Source organism: Triticum urartu, chromosome 1 (assembly GCF_003073215.2).
Source record: "Triticum urartu cultivar G1812 chromosome 1, Tu2.1, whole genome shotgun sequence".
NCBI lineage: Eukaryota > Viridiplantae > Streptophyta > Magnoliopsida > Poales > Poaceae > Triticum > Triticum urartu.
The window spans coordinates 35,342,069-35,364,016 of NC_053022.1; the positions used below are offsets into that span (position 1 = coordinate 35,342,069).

At 44.3% G+C, this 21,948-nt stretch overlaps 2 protein-coding genes across 2 annotated transcripts; both read left to right on the forward strand.

Annotated features, from left to right (window-relative positions):
* Nucleotides 1-12,501: 12,501 nt before the first annotated feature.
* On the forward strand, nt 12,502-13,321 carry LOC125548336 (defensin-like protein CAL1). Its single transcript, XM_048711983.1, has 2 exons — nt 12,502-12,699; nt 12,803-13,321. Exons 1-2 carry the CDS (start codon nt 12,636-12,638, stop codon nt 12,985-12,987), a joined length of 249 nt encoding a protein of 82 aa, XP_048567940.1. The 5' UTR covers nt 12,502-12,635; the 3' UTR covers nt 12,988-13,321.
* Nucleotides 13,322-15,573: 2,252 nt separating this feature from the next.
* On the forward strand, nt 15,574-16,353 carry LOC125548423 (defensin-like protein CAL1). The gene is made up of 2 exons (XM_048712044.1): nt 15,574-15,758; nt 15,842-16,353. Exons 1-2 carry the CDS (start codon nt 15,695-15,697, stop codon nt 16,024-16,026), a joined length of 249 nt encoding a protein of 82 aa, XP_048568001.1. The 5' UTR covers nt 15,574-15,694; the 3' UTR covers nt 16,027-16,353.
* The last annotated feature ends 5,595 nt before the right edge of the window (nt 16,354-21,948 follow it).

The following is a 21,948-nucleotide window of genomic DNA, read 5'->3' on the forward strand; positions in this document are numbered from 1 at the left end:
TGTAATTTGAATATATTTCTTTGGATTAGTTAAATAAAACCTATGGCGGACAATACCGGCAGAGAGGGAGAAGGGGCCCTGTTTAATATCATACGCAATCCTCGCGGGCCAGATGATGATCACAATGAAGAAGATTATGGCGGCTCCGAATATCTAAACAACACCGGGGAGGGTGATATGATATTCGATCGCGACGACCGAATTGATGAAGTCATGAACTATGAACATGACGAAGAAAATGTTGATCTTGAAACAACAAAGACCGGCGAGGTATATTTATATAAGCAGGCATCTGGTGATCATCACATGTTTTAAATGACTTGAAGATATGTATTAACGAATCGATCTTTCTTCTTTCAGCCATCCAGATCGAGCAAATCTTTAGGCAGCAGGACAGTACGAGGCCCGAACAAAAAGTTGAAGGAGGGCGTAAAGTACAATATCGAGGCCATCAAACCTAATGGAGAACCATTAGCGCCTAAGAAGATTGCGGACAAGTTCATTCGTCAGTGCGGAGTTCTTGTGAAGGACCAACTCCCGATCTCCCTTCAAGAATGGAGAGAGCCAGCAAAGCCACGTACAGATCTTACTTTTGCGACGACAGACAAAAACTTCTGCTTTGGGAAACGCTCATGGAACATTTCACCCTACCAGATCATTTCACAAATGCAGATGTGGAGAAAGTCAAGGACGCTGCTCTTAGGAAGATGGCGGTTGCATTCAACAACCACAAGAATCGTGTATGGGACCAGTACGTCAAGGGAGGAAAGAAGACTCTAGTATTCAAGGGAACACTAGAGAAGCAAAGTGCTCATTGGGACGATTTCATGAAATTCAAGGAATCGGAATTATCTAAGGAATGGTCGAGAATAAATAAGGCCAATGCCGCAAAAAAGGATTAGTTCCATAAGCTGGGGCCAGGTGGCTACGCGGTGGGAATGCCTAAGTGGGATAAGTCTGAGAAAGAGATGGAGGATGCAGGTGTCACTCCAGAAACATTGAGCTGGCCCCCCAGGTGCAAGACTTGGTTCTATGCGCATGGGGGGAGTTGGACCCAAAGACAGGCAAAGTTTCGAAGAAGGCATGTCTGGACGGAGCCGAAGATAAGCTCCTTGTTGCAATAGAAGAGGCTCGATCGGGGGTGTTCGAGCCCAACAGAGAGAACGACGAGCTTACGCGTGCCCTGGGAAATCCTGAACACCCGGGAAGAACATGAGGCAAGGGCGCTATTCCGTGGTATGAGGGGTTTTCGGACTGGAACGCCGACTACAGAACCCGTGCGAGAAAGAAGATTGCGGAGGAGAAGAAGAGGAAGATGGAGGAGGAGCAGAGGAAGCTGGACTATGAACGCCTTCAAGGCATAGAATCAGCGCACGCGGACTTGGCAGTCAAATTCCAGCGGCAGCAGGAGCAGATTGACTCACTTAGCCAGCAAAGGGGGTCTCAGCAGCTGCAGCAGCTAGCGAATGATCCAGCATTGGATAGCACCGTCCCATCCATGCTGAGAAGCAGCGTGGGTTCCGCCCCGGGCGACGCATTGCTGGAAAGCTACCCAGTGGATGACATCATGGAGAACACTAACTGCGAGCTACACTTCAAAATGAAGAACATATCCATTAAGGTGGCGGACGCCGTTGCTTTTACAAATCCCCTCGAGGCAACCTTCCATTGCAACCCGATTCCAGCGGGCTATGCTCATGTCTTGGTTGATGAGGTGGTGGACCAATATTCGGGGCTACAGCTTGACATTCCTGGAGGTGACGAGGAGCACACACACTAGGAGAGGCCAACCATCGTATCATCCTATGGAGAAAGGATTGCATCATCTTTCGAAGGCCACCGACACCGCGTCAGCCGAATCCTCGTCGAAGTCCGCCACCGAGTCAGCAGACTCCCGCTCCTCCAAGTCCACCTCCAAGTCCGGCAAAGCGTCAGGCCACTCCTCCTCCTCCAAATCCGGCAAAGCGTCAGGCCACTCCTCCTCCAAGTCCGGCACAGCTTCAGGCCACTCCTCCTCCTCCAACTCAGCCACGTCAGCCGTCTCCGCCGCCTAAGCAATCACGGAAGAGAGCCGCCTCAGCTATGGTGCGTAGCGGTACAAGTCGAGATAGTACTGGAGGTACAGGCGGAGGCAAGCGATTTCAATATGGTCCAAGCAACCTCGCGCCTCTTCCGCAGAGGCCTTACGACAAGTCCGAGGAGGAAAACGCAGCCATATCGAAGGCCGAGGTGGAAGCCCATTTTGCACCGAAACTGCCATCGCTGCCAAGGGAGAAAGTGCCTGAGGAAAATATTGACCACTTCATTTGTATGGCTAGACCACCAGCTCCCAAGCTTGTTGACACAGACTATGAGCGCCACCTCAGGAAGTTAAATCGAGCACGTCTACAGAAAGAGGCGAGCTCGAGCTCGAGAAAATCAGCTGGCCAAAGGAGCGGTAAAACCGTTCCCCAGCTGGGAGAACAGGCGGCGCAATCAACCCCGCCCCCCCCCCCCCCCCCCCCCCCCCGCTTGTTGTGCCAACAACACATGAGGGTACGCGCGCCCAATATTATTGTGGGCAAACCGTTAACGTTCCCGGGCTGGGCGATGTGGTAATAACCGAGGAGCATATTGAGCAGGCTGAAAGGCTCATGATCACTGTTGGACAACTCCTCGTCATCGAGCCCATGTCTCAGCTTAGAGAGGAGGAAATAAAACGGAAATATGTCCGGGGCCAACCTTTGGTCGAGCCAGACGAGGTCAAGAAGCTCCCAACGAGAATGTATGAATTGCATCAATGGTACATGGACATTACCAAGATTTCCAATCAAGAGTCCCTCATGGTGAATGTCAAGAAGGATCATTACTACCATGAGAAAGCTGTGTCCATTGAGTATTCAGAACTATTTCAGTTATACAATCAAGATGCACTCGACAAATCTATCGTCAGTTGCTATTGTCTGTAAGTGATTTCTTTCTGTAATTTAAGTCTCAAGCTAGTTGTAGTGATCATTTTGATCAATCATTACCTGTAATTATCCTCACTATATTCTTTTCTGTGGTATTATGCAGGATCAAGATTTATGAAATGGAAAAAGGTGGATGCTATGGCATTGGGTTCATTGACCCAAATACCATTAATGAATGCACATGGAAATTAGATTCATATTATGCAAAAAGTGTAGAGGAAAGCATGCTAGAGTTCTTCAAGCGCCTCAATACCAATGAAGATATACTACTTCCTTACAACTTTGAGTGAGTCACTATGTCTTGTACTACAAATTTTGTTTTTGCATACTAGCTAGCTACATGTTTTTGCTTACATATGCCCGCTTAATTAAGACATGCAAACGTGTGTGCATGCAGATTTCACTGGATCTTGTTAATCATTAAAGTTGATGAAGGAACAGTTGAAATACTGGACTCACTACTTAAAAAAGCAAGTGACTACACCATCTTGTTTGGGATAGTCAACAGGTAATTTCAATCATTATTAACTATATCTCGGCCTATTTAGTTCGTCATTTCCTGATATGAACTATTTAATAACCCCTTTATTCATTTTCTTTGTCAGCGAGCAGGGCTTCGGCAAAGTTCATCAGCGTCACTCCAGGCCAATGGAAAAAGAAGCTGAAATGGTATCGACCCAAGGTAAGTAATTAAGTAGTACTAGCTAGCTAGCTGCCATCTCTTTAATTATCATGCTTGATTAATTATTATCTGATCAAATTCCACTCTCATAAAGACCCTGAAGCAGGCACCGGGGAATAATTTGTGTGCATACTACGTTTGCGAGAACATCCGCATGATGACGTCTGAAAGGAGCAGATCTCAAAGACAGGAGTGGGTACGTTTGTCAGAACACTATTCACAATTTTTACACCATTATCGATATCTAGTCACACAACTAATACACATGCATATTGATCTACTTCTTAACAGTTCAAAGAGGTGCGGGAGCAGCTCCTAGCAGAGGAGCGCATAGAAGCAATTCAAGAGGAAATAGCGGGATTTTTGCTCGACCAGGTCATAGATCCCAAAGAAGAATACTATTACCCGCTACCGCTCCCATGAACCACTTCCAATTGTCATCGTGCTCCGTAGGCACCAATTAGGCTAATGCCACTGGCTCCGAAGGCACCAATTAGGAGAAATTGTATATAGCTAGCTAATTGTATATATATGATCATTTCTACTAGAAATTCTATTTATATATATGCATAACGTGTACAATATGTAGTATCGTAAAATACCAGCAAACGAAAAAGAATTAAATGGAAAACACAAAATTAAATGAAAAAAAAATCATAAACCCAACCCCCCCCCCCAACCTTTTAATACCGGTTGGTGTCACCAACCGGTACTAAAGGGCTCCCTGCCCCCGGAGCTGGCTCGTGCCACGTGGTTGCCCTTTAGCCCCGGTTCATGCTGAACCGGTACTAAAGGGGGGGGGGGCTTTAGTGCCCACACTTTAGTGCCGGTTACCGAACCGGCACTAAAGGGCCTTATGAACCGGTGCTATTGCCCGGTTCTGCACTAGTGAGCGCAACTGGACAGGCTCTACTAGGTGTAGTTTCTGTGATTGGGATGAAACTATCAAGCACCTTTTCTTTGATTGCCCGTTGGCGAGGGTGTTGTGGCGCTCGGTGCAAATTGCCTTTAACATTACTCCTCCGAATTCGGTCAGGTCGTTATTTGGAACGTGGCTTGTTGGGATAGAGCCCGAGACAGCTAGACAAATTCGCGTAGGAGTATGTGCGTTGTTATGGGCAAGTTGGGACTGCAGAAATGATGTGGCTTTTAACAGAACAACAACTATTCATTTTTTGCAGGTTTTATTCCGTGCTACCGCGCTAATCCGTTTGTGGTCCTTACTCACTCCGACGGAGGCCAGGGAGCGTTTGGTTACTAGGTCTGTCCGATGGGAGATGGTAGTGCGGGATATCTTCAACCGGTTTGGATGGCGGTCATGTAATAGGATAGGCAATTAGTTTACCTATCTCTCTTATGCCAGCCGGTTGTGGCGTTTGGGTCTTTTTTTGCTTTTGTAGCTCTTTGTGAGCCAGCTTTTTATTTTGTTGCAGACTGCAAGACCTTGTAGAACTACTTTTTTATTCATTAATGTGGCTGATGCAGAGGCCGGGGAGCCCCCTTTTTAAAAAAAAAACATACATCAGGCTTGCTTTTCCTTTTTAGGACCCAGCACTATATTCAGCAGGCCCGTGAGTGTTGCCTCAGACCTTGATGGACGCTCTCCATGACCACCCACCAGTTTTGACCTTGATGACCATTCATCGGTAAGGAAATCCACCAGTTTCGACATGGAAATGGAACGAAATAATGGACCTGGGTGGCAACGTGTAATGGGCCATTGCTCTCATGCACGAGATCGGGGGGAGGTGGCAACCGCGTTTGTAAATCCAGCCCGTGAAATAACCACTCACTACTAGAAAAAGGGCTATAGATGGGATTGACACTAATGGCGCACCAGACAAGCCGTGCGCCATTAGTATATACTAATGGCGCACCACCTTCTGATACGCCATTAGAGCTGAAACTACTAATGGCGCACCTGGCCCAGGGTGCGCCATTTGTATCAAAAAAAAATTTGAACTAGTGCGCCTGTCCAAACATACTAATGGCGCATCCAGACACAGTGCGCCATTAGTAGTTGTAACTAGTAATGGCGCACCTGTCGGAAAGTGCGCCACTAATGCTGTTTTTTTTATTATATTTTTTATTCCTTTTTTTGCAAAACTACTAATGGCGCACTGTTCGACCGTGCGTCATTACTAGTTTAAACTAGTCATGACGCACTGTGGAACAGTGCGCCATTAGTATTTTTTTTTTTGCAAAACTACTAATGGCGCACCAGCAGAAGGTGCGCCATTAGTAACCTGGATTACTAATGGCGCATTTAGAGTTGGTGCGCCATTAGTAAGTGGGCAGCAACAAGATATTTTGGACAGCCTCTCCTACCCACACTCACTTTCTCCCCACTTCATTCTCTCCACCTCCTCCTTGTCTTGAGTGCCTCCTCTTTTTCACCTCATTTCCACCATAGATCCATTCAATTTAAGTGCTTAAATTACCTTGTTTTGATAGGTAAGTAAGGGGGGAAGCTATATTTATGTTGTTCTCCCTACAACAATGTGCACATGCACTTTTTATGGCCTAGCTAGATCTATGTATGTTCGTGGTGTTGCATATGTTTGTGGTGTTGCATATGTGTTTGTGTTTGGAGGTGTACCGGTATTTGAAATGCGATAGTTGCCAATATTTTGCTGAAATGTTGATTCATTTTCGTTTCGGCGAGAATTTTGGCATTAAGCATTCTTTTTGGTCCTATTTTTAGGGAAAGTCATGCCAAATTTTTTCTTGATTCTAAAATATCGTTTTGCTCTACCCCGCAGGCGACCATGGTCCGCACGATGACCGAAGGCATCGTGAATAGGTTTTTGAGGTCCGCGAAGGCCGAGATGCTTCAAAAGAACGAGACGGAGATAAGATGTCCGTGTCGAAGATGCAAGCTGAAGAGCCTTATTGCGGACCCGGAATCCGGGCAGGTGCGGGACCACCTGCTCTTGCGTGGTTTCATGGATGGCTATCGGTGGCAAGGTGATGAAGATGACTACGAAGTCGTCCATGGGGGCCGGGCAAGAAATGAGGAAGGGCAGCAAGACAACCACCGCGGCTCGGGCGGGCGAGAAGACGAAGAATCCCCAGGAGATGATCACGACGGTGATGTTGTACACAGTCATCATGTAGAAGATGCAGGACATGATGATGAGGAAGATGCCGGAGCAGACGACGGGCATGATCATGAAGATGATGATGCCGGCGGAGCAGACGACGCTGGACCATCGATGGGCTGGGTGCAGGACCCTCATATTCAAGAGCTGCTTCTCAAGCAGACGGATAATGCAAGAGCTGCCGCCCGAGAGAAAGCCAAGATGGATCAACTTGAGTTAGACGCGGTTACTCCATTGTATGAAGGATGCAGGCCCGAGGATACCCGCCTGAAAGTAACGCTCATGGCTCTGGAGATGAAGGTAAAACACAAAATGACCGACGCATGCTTCGACGAGAACATGTCATTCTGGCACGAACGTCTTCCCAAGGGGAACAAGTGCCCGACCAGTTTGGAGGAGGCGAAGAAAATCGTGTGTCCTCTGGATTTACCGCACGTGAAATACCATGTGTGCATGAACAATTGCATCATTTATCGGGACGAGCACGCGGAGTCTACCATATGTCCGGTGTGCGGCGTCACTCGATACAAGAAGAGGAAGAAAGCTCCTCGAAAAGTGGTGTGGTACTTTCCGATCACTCCTCGTCTGCAGCGGTATTTCGCGGACCCTAAGGTAGCAAAGCTCCTGCGTTGGCACGCGGATAGGGAGGAGAAGAAGCGAGAAGATGACGCAAATGATCCGGAGATAGATAAAAAAGACAAGATGCTGAGTCACCCTAAGGATGCGAGCCAGTGGCAAGCGTTGAACTTCAAAGACCTAGAATTTGGGAACGATCCAAGGAACATCGTGCTGGGCGCGAGCACCGATGGAGTCAATCCGTTTGGCAGCCAGAGAAGCACACATAGCACCTGGCCCGTGGAGAAAACGCAAGGATCTGTTCGATGGTGAAACCGAACCCCGAGGACGCCCGCGTACGAGGAGCGGCGAGGAAATAGACGAGCTGTTGAAAAATTGGAAAGATTGCCACTGCCAGGAAAGAAGCAAAAGGCGCCAGAGCCGGGAAAGAAGCGAAAGGCGCCAGAGCCGCTGGTGAAGGTATGGAAAACGAGGTCTGTTTTCTGGGACTTGCCATACTGGAAGATCCACCGTATGCCTCACAGCCTTGATGTAATGCATATCATGAAGAACGTGTGCGAGAGTCTGCTTGGTACCCTGCTCAACATGCCAGAGAGGACCAAAGATGGGCCGAAAGCAAGGGCGGACTTGAAATCAATGGGCATCAGGCAGGAGCTTCACGCTATATATGATGATGATGATGATGATGATGAGGCGAAGCAGGACAGGGAAAGTCGTCGCAAAGGCAAAAAGGCCAAGAAGACCGGAAATGACTACCCTCCCGCATGCTTCACTCTAAGTCAGGAGGAGATCGAGCAGTTTTTCACCTGCCTCCTAGGAGTAAAACTTCCTTACGGTTACGCGGGGAAGATAAGCAGATACCTAGACCCAGCGAAGCAGAAGTTCAGCGGGATGAAGTCTCACAACTGTCACGTGCTGATGATGCAGATACTTCCAGTTGCAATCCGTGGGATCATGGACGCGCACGTCCGTGAAACGCTATTTAGCCTATGCAACTTTTTCGACGTCATCTCTCGGAAGTCTGTTGGCGTGAGGCAACTCAGAAGGCTACAGGAAGAGATCGTGGTGATACTATGCGAGCTTGAGATGTACTTCCCGCCCGCATTCTTCGACGTTATGGTGCATCTGCTGGTCCATATCGTGAAGAGCGATGGTTATCAGAACTCCGGGGTAACGATGGAATCCTACACCGGTAACGACAAGGACAGATACTACGGAAGGATCGAGGAGATCTGGGAGCTGAGCTACGCTGGAGAGAAGGTCCCGATGTTCCGTGTCAGATGGGCGAAGAGCGTCCTAAAAGAAGACCGGTATTTCACCACCATGGTTATACCCGAAGCCAAATCCAAGACCGCGGGCACAAACGTCACCGCGAAAAATGAGCCATGGGTACTGGCTTCCCAAGTGGACCAATGCTTCTTCATTACCGACCCGTCAAAGCCCAGTCGTGTTGTCGTGAGGAGAGGCAAAAGGAAGATCATCGGAATGGATGGAGTAGCCAATGAGCAAGACTTCGACAAGTACGGCGACCCGAGGATCGAACATGACGACGATGATGAAGTAGCAGCATACACCACAAGAAGAAGCAGGACCACCCTACCTAAAGGACGTCCGTTCCACAAAAGAACTCCATTTGCGAAAAAGAAGGGCAAGAAGATTGTGAACAGATAGCTAGCTAAGATCGATTGTATTTAAATCGTAGCCTTCATTTCTCGATTGTATTTCATGGGCACTTTTTGAACTATCATGAATATTTTTAAATTTCATCGACACTCGATCTTGACCCCCCCTCCATCTCGATCGCTATCCCACCTCGCCAGATCCGGTCCCCCTCGCCGCCGAGCACCCCCCGGTCCACCGGCCGCCGCCGCCGACCCCCCGCACCCTCGATTCCCCTACTCAACCGCCGCCGCCGACCCCCCGCACCCCGCGCACCCTCCCCCGCTCCACCGGCATTACTGTTTGATGATATTTTAAAAAATTATTACTGTCTTATAAAAATATATTACTGCTGCAGTAGCCATCTTATAAAAAAAATTATTACTGTCTTATAAAAAAATTATTATTGTCTTATAAAACAAGTTTGAACATATTTAAACACAAATACTAATGGCGCACCGGGGTGAGGTGCGCCATTAGTATGGATGTACTAATGGCGCACCAGGGTGAGGTGCGCCATTAGTATGGATGTACTTATGGCGCACCGAGGGGTGGTGCGCCATTAGTATTGTGCCGCCCCCATCCATATTTCCACCCCGGCCCAAACCTATCCCCTCTCTCTCCCTCCCCTCGCCCTCGATCCCCTTCCCCTCTCCTCTCCCGACGCCGCTGCCCCGCCGCCTCGACGCCGCCCCGACGCCGCCTCGACCCCGCCGCGACGTCTCCAACCACCGCCGCCTGAGGCCCCGACATCGGCGCCGCTCTCCCCGTCGCCCCACCTCGTTGGACGCCATCGCCCCGCCGCCCTCGTCGCCGGCGGCCCGGACGCCGCCCCGTCCACACCACCGTCGCCGGAGCACCACCACCACCCGGACCTCGTCGCCTCCTCCCCTGCGTCGTCGTCGTCCCCGACATCCTCCCCGCGCCCCACTGCCCTATCCCTACGGCCACCGTGAGCTCCCCCTCCTCCTCTCCCCCTCTCCCCCTCGCGCGCACGCGCTTACGTCGTTTAGCACATTAGGGTAATGCACCCCCATCCTCCCTCCCTCCTCCGGATATGTTCTTCTTAGTTATCTGAATCTATTCAAGTCTGAAACTGTTAGTGTGAGGTGTCTGCAACTGTTGCAATCTTGTTGATAAGTAAAAGATGATCTGAAATTGAAACCCCAAATCACATGATTCACAATTAGATGATCTGAATCTATTAAGCAGTTTTAGACAATGGTATGATTCCTGAGTTGGACCGACCAGGAGAGATTGTTCATGATTAGTATATCCCCAAGTTCAACTGTTGCTAACTTCCTAGCTATAGTTCTTGATACATACTTAGAATTGGTCCACTGATTATCTAGGTTTGATGCACCGTATTTGTCCCAAGGTTGTCGATGGTTTTCACCAATTGATTGTGTGTTTGCATTGCCTGCTCGTGCACTTTACTTTAAATTTGAGCATCCAAGTACTTATATTTACTACAATAGATCTAAATCTAGTAATGTCATGTGTGATCAAGGCTGCATAATTATGTAGGGCTTAAGAGTTTCACTTTGATGATGATGCCCTTTGCTGCTCAAGATTTTTCATATATGGGCACTGGAACTCACGCATCTATTATTTCGCAGTGAACATGTAACCTTTTCGCTTTTTCTCTGCATGTGCTTCTCAGTTTGCTAGCTATATCTCTAGGTTCTTGATTGGCTTCACTAGTTGATTGGTTGTTTGCATTGTCTGTTTGTGCTACTTTCCCCCGAGCACCCATGCTCTATATCGAAGAATGTTACTTTTGAATTCTGATTATGCCGAATAGTTGTGTAGGGGTAAGAATTTTCACTTTGAAGATGCCTTTGGTGTTCTGGATGTTCCAATATGAGCACTAGAAATCAGATGTCTACTATTTGCATTGAATAGATATTAGCAGTTGACCTCTTTGCTTATGCTCTGTCTGCGCTTGTCAATTTGGAAAGTCAATTCAGTTTACCTTGTACCTTATTGATTGAGCACTTACTAGGTAATTTTAGCTTAAAATACTAGGTAATTGCCATCCGGATGTGAAGTGCATAACTAGTATATCCCCAAGTGCATCTGGTGGTAGCTTCCTAGTTATAGTTCTTGTTACAGATAGAGAGTTGGTCCACTAGTTATGTAGTTTTTAGGAAAATGCTAGTAACTTGTGCTTTCATATCCTAGTTATGTAGTTTTTAGGCAAATGCTAGTAACTTGTGCTTTCATATCTCTGTATTGGTTCGTGTTGCTGTTGTAGTTCTTGAATTTGTTCAGTTACCTCCTGGTAGGTTAGATGCAGGTGATTAGTTTCCCTAGTTTAGGGTTTTCTCAGTGTATCAGATTTAATGAGTCAGCTCTGCTTTATTCCTGTGTCTATATGGTTTTCTAGTGCCTTTCACTGGATGTTTTTAAGTGTAATCCCCATGTGTTTTTAGCCCTGTATTGGTTCAGTAGGTGTTTCCTTTATTTTGTCAGTGTTAGATCATCTCACTGAATTTGTGTGTACAAGCCCTGCAGTGCAGATGTATTTTAGTGTAAGCTAGCAACTTTTGATGAATTCTCAGTGTAATATACCCCAGAATTATAGTGCAATTTATCCCATATTTTGAGTGTATTTGTCAGTGTAATATACCCTAGAATTACAGTGTAATTTAGCCCATATTTTCAGTGTAATTTACCGGATGAAGACGAGTTTCATCGTGATGATGCTCATTGTGATGACCGCAGCTCTCTTCTATGTGATGATAGTTTAGATGATCGATATCGACTTGTAATGTGAAGACAAACTCGCTACTCGTGGTCTCGAGACTTGTAATATAATGTTCTATCTTTCTTCGGTCTTTTCAATTCGGAGACTAATATGATGAATTGTATTCGGAGACTAATATGATGAATTGTATTCAGAGACTAATCTTCTATTGTATTCAATGAATCTGTTGTTGATGTGTGATGTCTATATTTTGTCCAATTATACATTTTGTAACCTGTGCAAAAAACAGAAAATTAAAAAATTAAAAAAACCTAATATTCATACTAATGGCGCATCACATCACAGTGCGTCATTAGTATGCCAAAGGATACTAATGGCGCACATGCGCCATTAGTATGCCGAAGTTACTAATGGCACATCTTGTTGTTGTGCGCCATTAGTATGCCAAAGCACCTGGGTATACATGGCCCCCTGGGAGGCATACTAATGGCGCACTGTTGTATATACTAATGGCGCATCTGAGATGCGTCATTAGTATACCAGATACTAATGACGCGCGCACCTGTGGTGCGCCATTAGTAAAATATACTAATGGTGTGGCATTAATGGCGCACCACTAATGCACCATTAATAGCCAAATTAGATGCGCCATTAGTAGGTCTTTTCCTAGTAGTGACTAGCTCCCCAACTCCATCAGTTTGGGCATGGAATGAATTTAGTGGGTGCGGGTGGCAACGTGGATGGGTGCAGGTGAAGTGATGGGATCGAGAGAGCACCCACACTAATCTACCGTCTGCCTATATAAACCCCACTCTTTGCTCTCACTCGTGTCCATTCTCTCCACTCCATTCGCTTTGCTACTAGCTAACACAGCCACCCGTACATAGCACTAGCAGCAGCAGCAGCAGCAGCAGGGTAGCTCCTCAGTCCAGTACGTGAGCAAGATCAGCAGATCGATGGCGCTCTCTCGTCGCATGACCGCGTCCGCCCTCCTCCTGCTCTTCCTCCTCGTCGCCACGGGTACATGCCGCCTCCCATCCTCACTCTTAATTCCCAGCGAGCTGTGATCTGTTTCCTGGATGACCCTTAGTTGCTTAATGTGGTTTGGTTGATGTGCATGCAGAGATGGGGACGACGACGACCAAGGTGGCGGAGGCGCGGGACTGCCTGTCGCAGAGCCACAAGTTCAAGGGCGCCTGCCTCAGCAGCAGCAACTGCGCCGCCGTCTGCCGCACCGAGAGCTTCCCCGAGGGCGATTGCCACACGCCGCACTTGGCGCGCAAGTGCTTCTGCAAGAGGCCCTGCTAGGCCGCACGCTGGCCCCGCCCTGCCGGCCAGCGCCGAGACGTCCGATGCTACATCATCCGTGCCGTTAGCTAATAATTAGCTTATATCTGTTCTGTTGGTCGGTGCGTCCAGGTTCGTCAGTCAGTCGTACTAGTTCTTAACTAGATCATCCGTGCCGTAACTAGTTCTGTTCATCGGTGTGTCCCTCTTAATCAGTAGGACAACTAATAAAGTAGAAAAATCAATCGGGGTCTCTGTAGTTTACTTCGCTGTACGCCGTGTTTATGCCTGATTTGTGTGTGGTGATGTAATAAATATGTTCGTTGTTTCAGCATGGATGGACTTGTGCAATGCATCCCCCTTTCCCCCCTGTCTCTGTGTAAGTGTGATCGTGTTCAAAGGCAAATGCTAGTATTATTGCTTGTGACTACTGCATTTTCATGTGACAAGACGTTTTTGGAAGCTGCATAAAGTTTTCATTTGTATACATGAACAACTATAAGTTGAACGTAACCTTGTCAAAAATTTAACGCTAGATTGTAGGCCTTTTCTCTATTAAAAAATACCTTGTCAAAAGAAACCAAGTTTTCTTTTGAGAAAGAAAATAACATAGTAGAGCATTAACATGAGTACAACTTTTCTTTTACTCAAAAAAACAGCTTTATGTGCACAGGGATTTAATTAAACCAGCTGGTCTACAAATCATATTTTTCTACCTTTAATAAAAAAATATTACACATGAAAATCAGAAGAAGAAAAAAGATGCATAGATCACCATTTCCTTGGAAGAACAATTCCGCAAAAGCCCTCCAGAGTCTAACCGTACAGAGATATTTTGGTAAAGCGCTCTGGATACTCCTCCTAGTAATAAGGATGTGCCGTTGACTTAGCGTGGGGTAGGAGGATGGATATAAATCCATCCAATCACACACTATAAGCAGAGACAATGTAAGATTGTAAGATGTTTCAAGAGTTGCTTGAAAAAAATTCTTAAACACCGATACTTTTTTTAGGTGACTAAGTAAGCATTTATGCTACACAAATAAATACTGGTGCTTTATAAAAAAACAGGTTCATTTTTACAAGCACCTATATAAATACTTTGTGTTGCACATGGGCTAGCACACACCACAAGGCAGGCATCATGATCTGCTCACAATTGGGACAAACCTTATGGGCCCTCATGAGTTACATGTGTCCCATATGCCGAAGTTTTTTTCAATGGTATACTTTTATATTTTATTTTTTAGACAAAATTTTATATTCTTTTAAGTTATTGTAGTCATGTGACCCACAATTTTTATTTAGCACTCATTTTAGAACGACAGGGAGATCATCCTATTTTTGTGCCTTGTGCTATAAATAGAGCCTATAACACAATATTGACCGTCCCAATAACTCCCGTACCCTCCTCACTCGCGAAACTATCACAAAAACTATATCTCACTTAAGGTGAGTTATTGCAAGTGCTCTCTCAGAGAGCTCTTGATTTGGGTCAGCCCGCCTAGGAACCGAGGGTGGGGACGGTATTTGCTTAAAGCCTTTTCGCGCGGGTTCTTTTCATGTGGTTTTATTTGGGTATCGGCTTCTCATCCATTTTAGTGTTTTTCTTGAGGTCTTGCCTTTTTTCTCCTTTTTAGAACTTTTTTCCTGTTTATTTGTTATTTATTTTCTGTTCCTTTTTTCTCTTTCCTTTCCTTTCTCTCTTTATTCCTGGTTCTAATTTTTTTGTTCATCATCTATTAAAAACAAGTACATCGTCTATTTAAGAAAAAAAATGCATATCTGAACATGCTATCGTGTATTTAAAACAATTCCAATGTGTATTAAAAATGTTAACCATGTATGTATTAAAATGTATAGAGTGTACTTTAAAAATGTTCCGGTATATTAAAATATGTTCATCGTGTAGCCCATCTTGCTTCAAAAATAAATGATCGTATTTAAAAAAACATAAATGTATATTTTAAAAGGGTTCGGTGTATTATTTAAAAAATCACCATGTACTAAAAATCCTAGGTCAGATTTGTAGCTAAGTCCAAGATCATTTGGTTACTTATGATAACCGTAGCTGACGGGCTGGATCATATCATACGCGGATTCACGCACCCTCCCATGCATCTGCTTCTGACATGTGCACGTATGAATCTGCTTCTCATCGCATGGAGTGACTAGGCGTACAGTAGGCTCGGTTTGCGTACAGCCTTGATGGCCGCTCCACAGCCACGCATCGGGTGAAGCTGAGCAGCATGTGACCTCGACGATCCCCGGCTCGCTAGAATCCAACGACGGGCCATTCATCAGTAAGGAAATCGAGCCCGTGAAATGACCACTCCCTCAGTCCTAATTACTACTACGCTACTTTCGGAATCGAATGAAGTTATTGGACGTGGGGGGTGGCAACGTGGAATGGCCCCGCCCTGCCCTGCTACTGTGCATATGCATGTGCAGTGTGGGTGAGCAGCAATTGCATGCTCTGCTCCTGTAGGCTGTACTGGATCTAGGTTAGCAGCAATTATATCCAAAAGGACACTACGCTTTGTTAAGCCCACGGCTTAAACACCCATTAATCTGCCGTCTGCCTATATAAACCCCACCAGCCCAGCCCACTCTTCGCTTCTCAGTTCTCACTCACCGCTGTCCATTCTTCTCCATTCGCTTTGCTAACACAGTCCCCAGTAGCAGCAGCAGCAGGACAGCTCAGTCTCGGGTGAAGCCGAGCAGATCGATGGCGCTCTCTCGTCGCATGGCTGCGTCCGCCCTCCTGCTGCTGGTCCTCCTCGTCGCCACAGGTACGCCCCGCCTCTCACTCATCCCACCCAGCGAGCTGTGGTTTGCTCTTTTACTTATCGTGGTTTCGTTGATGTGCATGCAGAGATGGGGGCGACGACGGTCAAGCTGGCTGAGGCGCGGGACTGCCTGTCGCAGAGCCACAAGTTCAAGGGCGCCTGCCTCAGCAGCAGCAACTGCGCCGCCGTCTGCCGCACCGAGAACTTCCCTGACGGCGAGTGCCACACGCACAACTTCGCCCGCAAGTGCTTCTGCAAGAGGGCCTGCTAGCCCGCCTGCTCGCCCCGGCCGCCCTGCCGGCCAGCGCCGCCACGTCCGATGCTAGCTAGCTGTTAAATCGTCCGTGCCGTTTGGTAGATCTGTTCGTCAGTCCGCTCGCGTTCGTCAGTAGTAGCTGTTCGTGTGGCTGTCTCCCGTAATAAAGTAGGAAATCAACCGGGGTCTCTGTAGTTTGGTTCGCAGCACGTCGTGTTTGTCGCTGCTTTGTGTGGTAATGTAATAAGGTCGTTGTTTCAGTATGCACGGACGTGTGCACTGCATCTCCCTCTGTCTCTACTAAATCAGCATCTTCAAAGAGAACTGCTATTATTGTGACTACCGCATTTTTATCTGACGAAATGTGCTTGGATGCTGCGTGAACATTTCATTTGTACACATGAACAACTAAAAAAGCTAAGTTGTTTGTACGAACTTTCTTTTATCAGGAAAAAATACCTTGTATCTATTCAGATTTTATTAAACTTGCTCTACAAATCGTATTTTCTACTTTCAAATAATATAAAGTTTGGACATTAAAAAACAACACATGCGTAGACAACCATTTCCTTGGAAGGACAATCGGGACTGCACAAGCCTCCACTGTTCAACCGTACGGAAACATTTGGGTAAAGCGCTCTCGATGCTCCTCCAAGTGATAAGGATACATCGGTGGCTCATCGTGGGGTCCCAGAGGGCAACAGAGGATGAACGCACGTCCATCCAATCACACACTAAGAACGTGTACAATGCAAGCTGTTTATATATAGAGGTACTTGTAAAACATAAACCGTCTTTTCTTATGCATCGGTGCTTTTTTTATGGCATAGCTGCCCAAGCAAGTGATAATGCTATGCAAGTAAACAGCGATGCTTCAAAAATGACCCGTTCGTTTTTACAAGCACCTCCCTAAGTAAATTGCATTGTACATGACCTTACAGAAGTCGCAAAGGCAGGTAGAGCGATCTGACAAAAGAACAAACCCTCTGTGCCCTCATAAGTTCCACGTGCTTCGTATGTTGTATGCACCTACTTCCATGTTCTTCTTTTTTTTTCTTTTAATGGACCACTTTCGTGTTCTATGAATTGGTCGCGTGATCCACAATTCCTATTTAGATGCAGAGCAACAAGGAGCTCCTACAATTTGTTACGATGACACCTATTTGCCCATGTTTCGCACAGGGCACCCCTCGACTAGGCCGACCCAATGGCGAGGCACTAGAGCGAGCGGTTTTTTAGGCCTTTTTTGTTTTGGTCTATTTTTCAGTCGACTGAAAAAACATGGAAAACTATATTTGAAAGTGAAGATTTTTGGCAAATGTGATTTTTTACAAAAATTAAATATTTGAGAACAGTTTTCGAGCAAACGCAGCACACACCTTTTTCTTTGTTTCGGATCGGGGCGCGTACTATTACCACTACGTTCCACATCATTTTCTGGCCTTCATGCCAAAAAAAATAGAAAATTTTGAACAATTTTCAAACGCAAAAAATATACAAATATTTTAAATGTGAAATTTTTGGAAATTTGGAATTGCAAAACATTTTTTGAAATTTAATTTCAAATTTCAAAGAACTTTGAATTTTCTGAAAAAATTAGAAACTAACGAACATAAAACAAGACCGGCTTCTCAAAACCGATAAAAGGTGGACATTCTCAAAACCAGGATTCCAGTAGCTAACTAAAATGTCAGCCAAACTCATATCGCTCGGTGGCTTGTCAATGCGATTACCTGGCAATTTGACACAATAAATGTCAAATAGAAATTGCCATTTGACACCTTCTGCTTTTTTTTGCATGATAATACATGTCTCAGTAATAAAAGAAAGATTCAGTTATAATCCATGTAAATATCTACATTACAGGACTGTAAAGATAGGATAATCCTATGAAAAAAACCAGCGCCAGTCCCTGCTTCGACTAGAGCCTAAAACACAGCAGGGCCGGTGTCACTCTTTGCTTGTAGAAATACCGTAGCTACACGAACGCTGTTATACTTCGCAAAAGCTATAAATCGCTTATTGCCAAACGTATCGTAGTCTCACCAACAAGGAGCATTGAAGTGGGCCGATCCAAGAAGCAGTCTTTGGAAGTTTCTAGAAACAGGTGCAAATCACTTTTAGAACCTTATGTGTAGTGTTTTTGTTCTTTGTTTTTCTCTAATGGTTTTGTTTCGATTTTTCTTTTATTTTTTCTTTCATATTTTCCCTTCCATTTTTTTAATAATTTCTTTTTAAAAATACCTGTTGAACAATTTAAGTATATAGATTGAGCATTTTTCATATCCACGTTGAACATTTATCTAAATACATGTTGAACATTTGCAAAATACACACTAAATTTTGTGAGTATGCAGTGAACATTTCTAACCACAGGCTTATACCTTTTCCAAAAATATCATCAACATTTTTCTAAAACGTGCAAAAAAAATTATGGGTTGCAACATTTCTTTTAAAGAGCATAAACACTTTTTGTGTGTGATATGAATCTTTTACAGAAACTATCTAAACAAAGTTTTACTATCATGAACATTTTTCATAAACACAATTTTTTACGTGTCAATATTTTGATAAACATACTTTTTTACAAACTACACAAACAATTGTTTTACATTTCATGCACATTTTTGGAAAATATAATCTTCATATATTTTTTTAAAGACATGAGAATTTTCAAAATATTATGGGTAATTCTGAATTTAACTAAAATATTTTTAAATCACGATGAATATTGTTAGAAGTTGAAGTAAAGTATTGTTTTGTAAGAATAACGAACAGAACAAACTACTTAACAGGAAAACGAATCAAATCAATGACGACCTCTAGGGCCAGCCCACTATGGGCTCCCACTTAGGCAACACTACGCTGCAGCTTGCCGTGAGCGACCTATAGACATGCCTGCTATACCTCATTTAGCAATGTCCGCACTTACGACGCCTTTTACGTCATAAAGAGAGCAACTAATTAAGGGGCATCCTTTGCGGGAGCCCATCAAGGGTCACTCAGCTACCACCGTGTGACGTGTTTTGGGTGCTTCTTTGAGATTCTTTTTTATTTTTCTGTACGCGTTCTTGGATTTCAGATGTTTTTTTTTACTTTTTGTTTTTTGCCTGGTCTTCCTAGATTTTGGACTAAAGAAATTAAAAAAATATTGTGCGAAAAAAATGTTATTTTCTTTCACCAGAGACACAGACTTGCTTCTCATGGAGGCACAACTTCACTTCCACGAGAGGCGCAGCTGAGCCTCCTGAAAGGGAAAAAACACGTTTATTTCCTTCTGCAAAAGAAAGATTTGCTGCTCGTGGAGGCACTTGTTTGCTTCCTTGTGCCTCTTGGAAAAGGCAAAAACATGTTCTTTTCTTTCGCGAGAGGCACATATTTACTTCTCATGGAGACATAAATTTGCTTCGCGGGAGGTACAGTTGTGCCTTTCGAAAAAGAAAAGAAAACACGTTTTTTCTTACGCGAGAAGCATATATTTGCTTCTCATGGAAGCACATGTTTGCTTCGCGAGAGGCACAACTGTTAACTCTCAGAAAAAAAGAATAAAATCTATTTTTTCTTTCACGAGAAGCACATATTTGCTTCTCATGTAGGCATAATTTTGCTTTCGTGAGAGGCACTATTGTGCCTCTAGTAGACGAAAAAATCATAAATTTTCTTCTTGTAGAGGCACGGATTTACTTCCGTGAGAGGCCAAATGCATTTTTTTTCTTCCGCAAGAGGCACAAATTTGCTTTTCGTGAAGGCATAAATTTGCTTTCGCGAAAGGCACAACTGAGCCTTTCTGGAAAGGAAAAAAAAGTGAGAAAAATCGTACTCCGGACTCAGGTTTTCATTTCTTCCTTTTTCATGGAAAAAAGTTCGTCGAAACCTATTAACATTGGATCTAGTTTCAAAGATCTCGATGCGAGAAGTACAACGATGAAAATGGTTTGCAGTTTGAACGCACGGTTTAATAGATAAAATGTTTTAAATAAGTAAATATATCAAAAAAAAACTTCAAGGTTACGACAAATGGCGTATATATAGAGACCACTTATCGCAACCTGGGAAGTTGAAAGTGACCTTTGTGAGGGGTACCCTTAATTAGTGATTTTGTAGGTTTGAGACGTGAGAGCTATGTCTCGCATTCAGCGACACGGGAGAATGTCTAGCTGAGGCATCTACAGTAATTGGGCCAGCCCATTTCACACACAATTAAATAAAAAGAGAAGGAAGAAAAGGGGAGCATGAGGGATCGATCCATGGTCTCCAGAAGGATAGCTAGACCGCATCAGCCTACTGTTTGTGATAATTAAATGGGTGCGACCTACTTGAAGCGAGTCAAACCGGGTTTCTTTTCTTTTCTTTCTTTCTTAGTTTTTCTTCTCCAGTTTTTTCATTCTTTTTGTATCTGTTTCTTTGTTTTTCAATTTCCTTTTTTCTATGGTTTCTTTATTTATTTTTTGGCTTTTATTTTTTTTGTCTTCTTTGTTTCTTTTTGTTTTCATTTTTCATTTTTTGTATATGTCAACAATATTTTTCTAATATATGTTTAACATTTTTCCTATATGGATTTCACATTTTTAATATATGGTCAACATTTTTATACATACATTTTTATTTTTTAAAATTCTTGATTAACATTTTTCAAATACGAAAATAACATTTTTCGAAATCATTGTAAATATTTTTCCTATATATACTTTAAAAAAATTAAATGCTTGATTAATATTTTTAAAATACAAGATTAATATTTTCTAATAAATGGTCAACATTTTTTCTATGCAGATTGGAAAGTGCAGGTTATCTCCCGGGGGGAGTGAATGGGAGATTTTTAGATATTCATCAAACTCTGATGGATTTGACGAAAATCAGAGTAATGAAATAGAAAGAGAAGAGAAACTAAATCATCACAAAGAAGTAAACAAGGCATATGAGATAGATGCAGATAAAGAGCATGCAGTCATACAAACATTCAGGCATAAACAAAACGAACTGAAGAAATGAAAGGCCTCATGAAAGTCTTACGATCAAAAAATTTAGAATGCAGAACACACATTCTTCAAATGCTGATGTAATGAAAGTAAAGGGTTGTGGAATTTGAAATCAGGATTGCTTGGAGATGACACGGTGATTTGGTAGAACAGTTCCAGTTATTATATCAATTGTACATCTAATTGAGGCGGCTTGAGATTCAACTCAGAAGAGATTTAGTCTTCACTGTATTTCTCTTGAGCTAAGGTCACTGTAGTCCTCGTCCAATCACTCGTGGTAAGCCTTCAAGGTAGATTTCCAAAACCTTCATAGACTTGTCCATCAGCATGCCATAATTTACTCTTGGGTGCTCAGAACTTGACGCCTAACCGTCTAGAGATAGTCTTCAAAGGTAACATGTGTCAGATCACACATGACAATCTCTTCAGTGATGCTCAAGCACTTTGGCTCTGGCACTTGGGTTTTCTCAAAGTCGTCGAAGGATGGATTGATCTCAAATGAAAACTGTAAATCTCTCTCTTGGAGCAGTCAACCAACAAATGGTTGGGAGGGGGGCTATTTATAGCCAGGGCCAACCCGATATGGAATGTCATAAATGCCCCTACAGACATGACCGTTGTCAGGATAAGGATCCACTCGACAGCTGGCACTCGCACATCAATGGTCGGAAATTTGAACTCTCAATTTCGTTGGGCACTCTACTTCCTCACGGTAGGAAAGTCGCACTGTAAAAATCCTAAATCTTCAGTCGGACCAATTTCGTCAATGACCAGAAGAATTTTGTCTCTGTCGCTGAAGAAGTCCACTGCACTGCAAGAGATTTTCAAGGTCTTTACTTGAAGAAATATGTATGTTTTTGGTATGAGCATCACTTTGGAAATACACCTATGTATCACCTAGACCCCCTTTAACAATACGGTGTTTTCTATGACTAAAAAAAGGCTCCCTCTGTCTCAC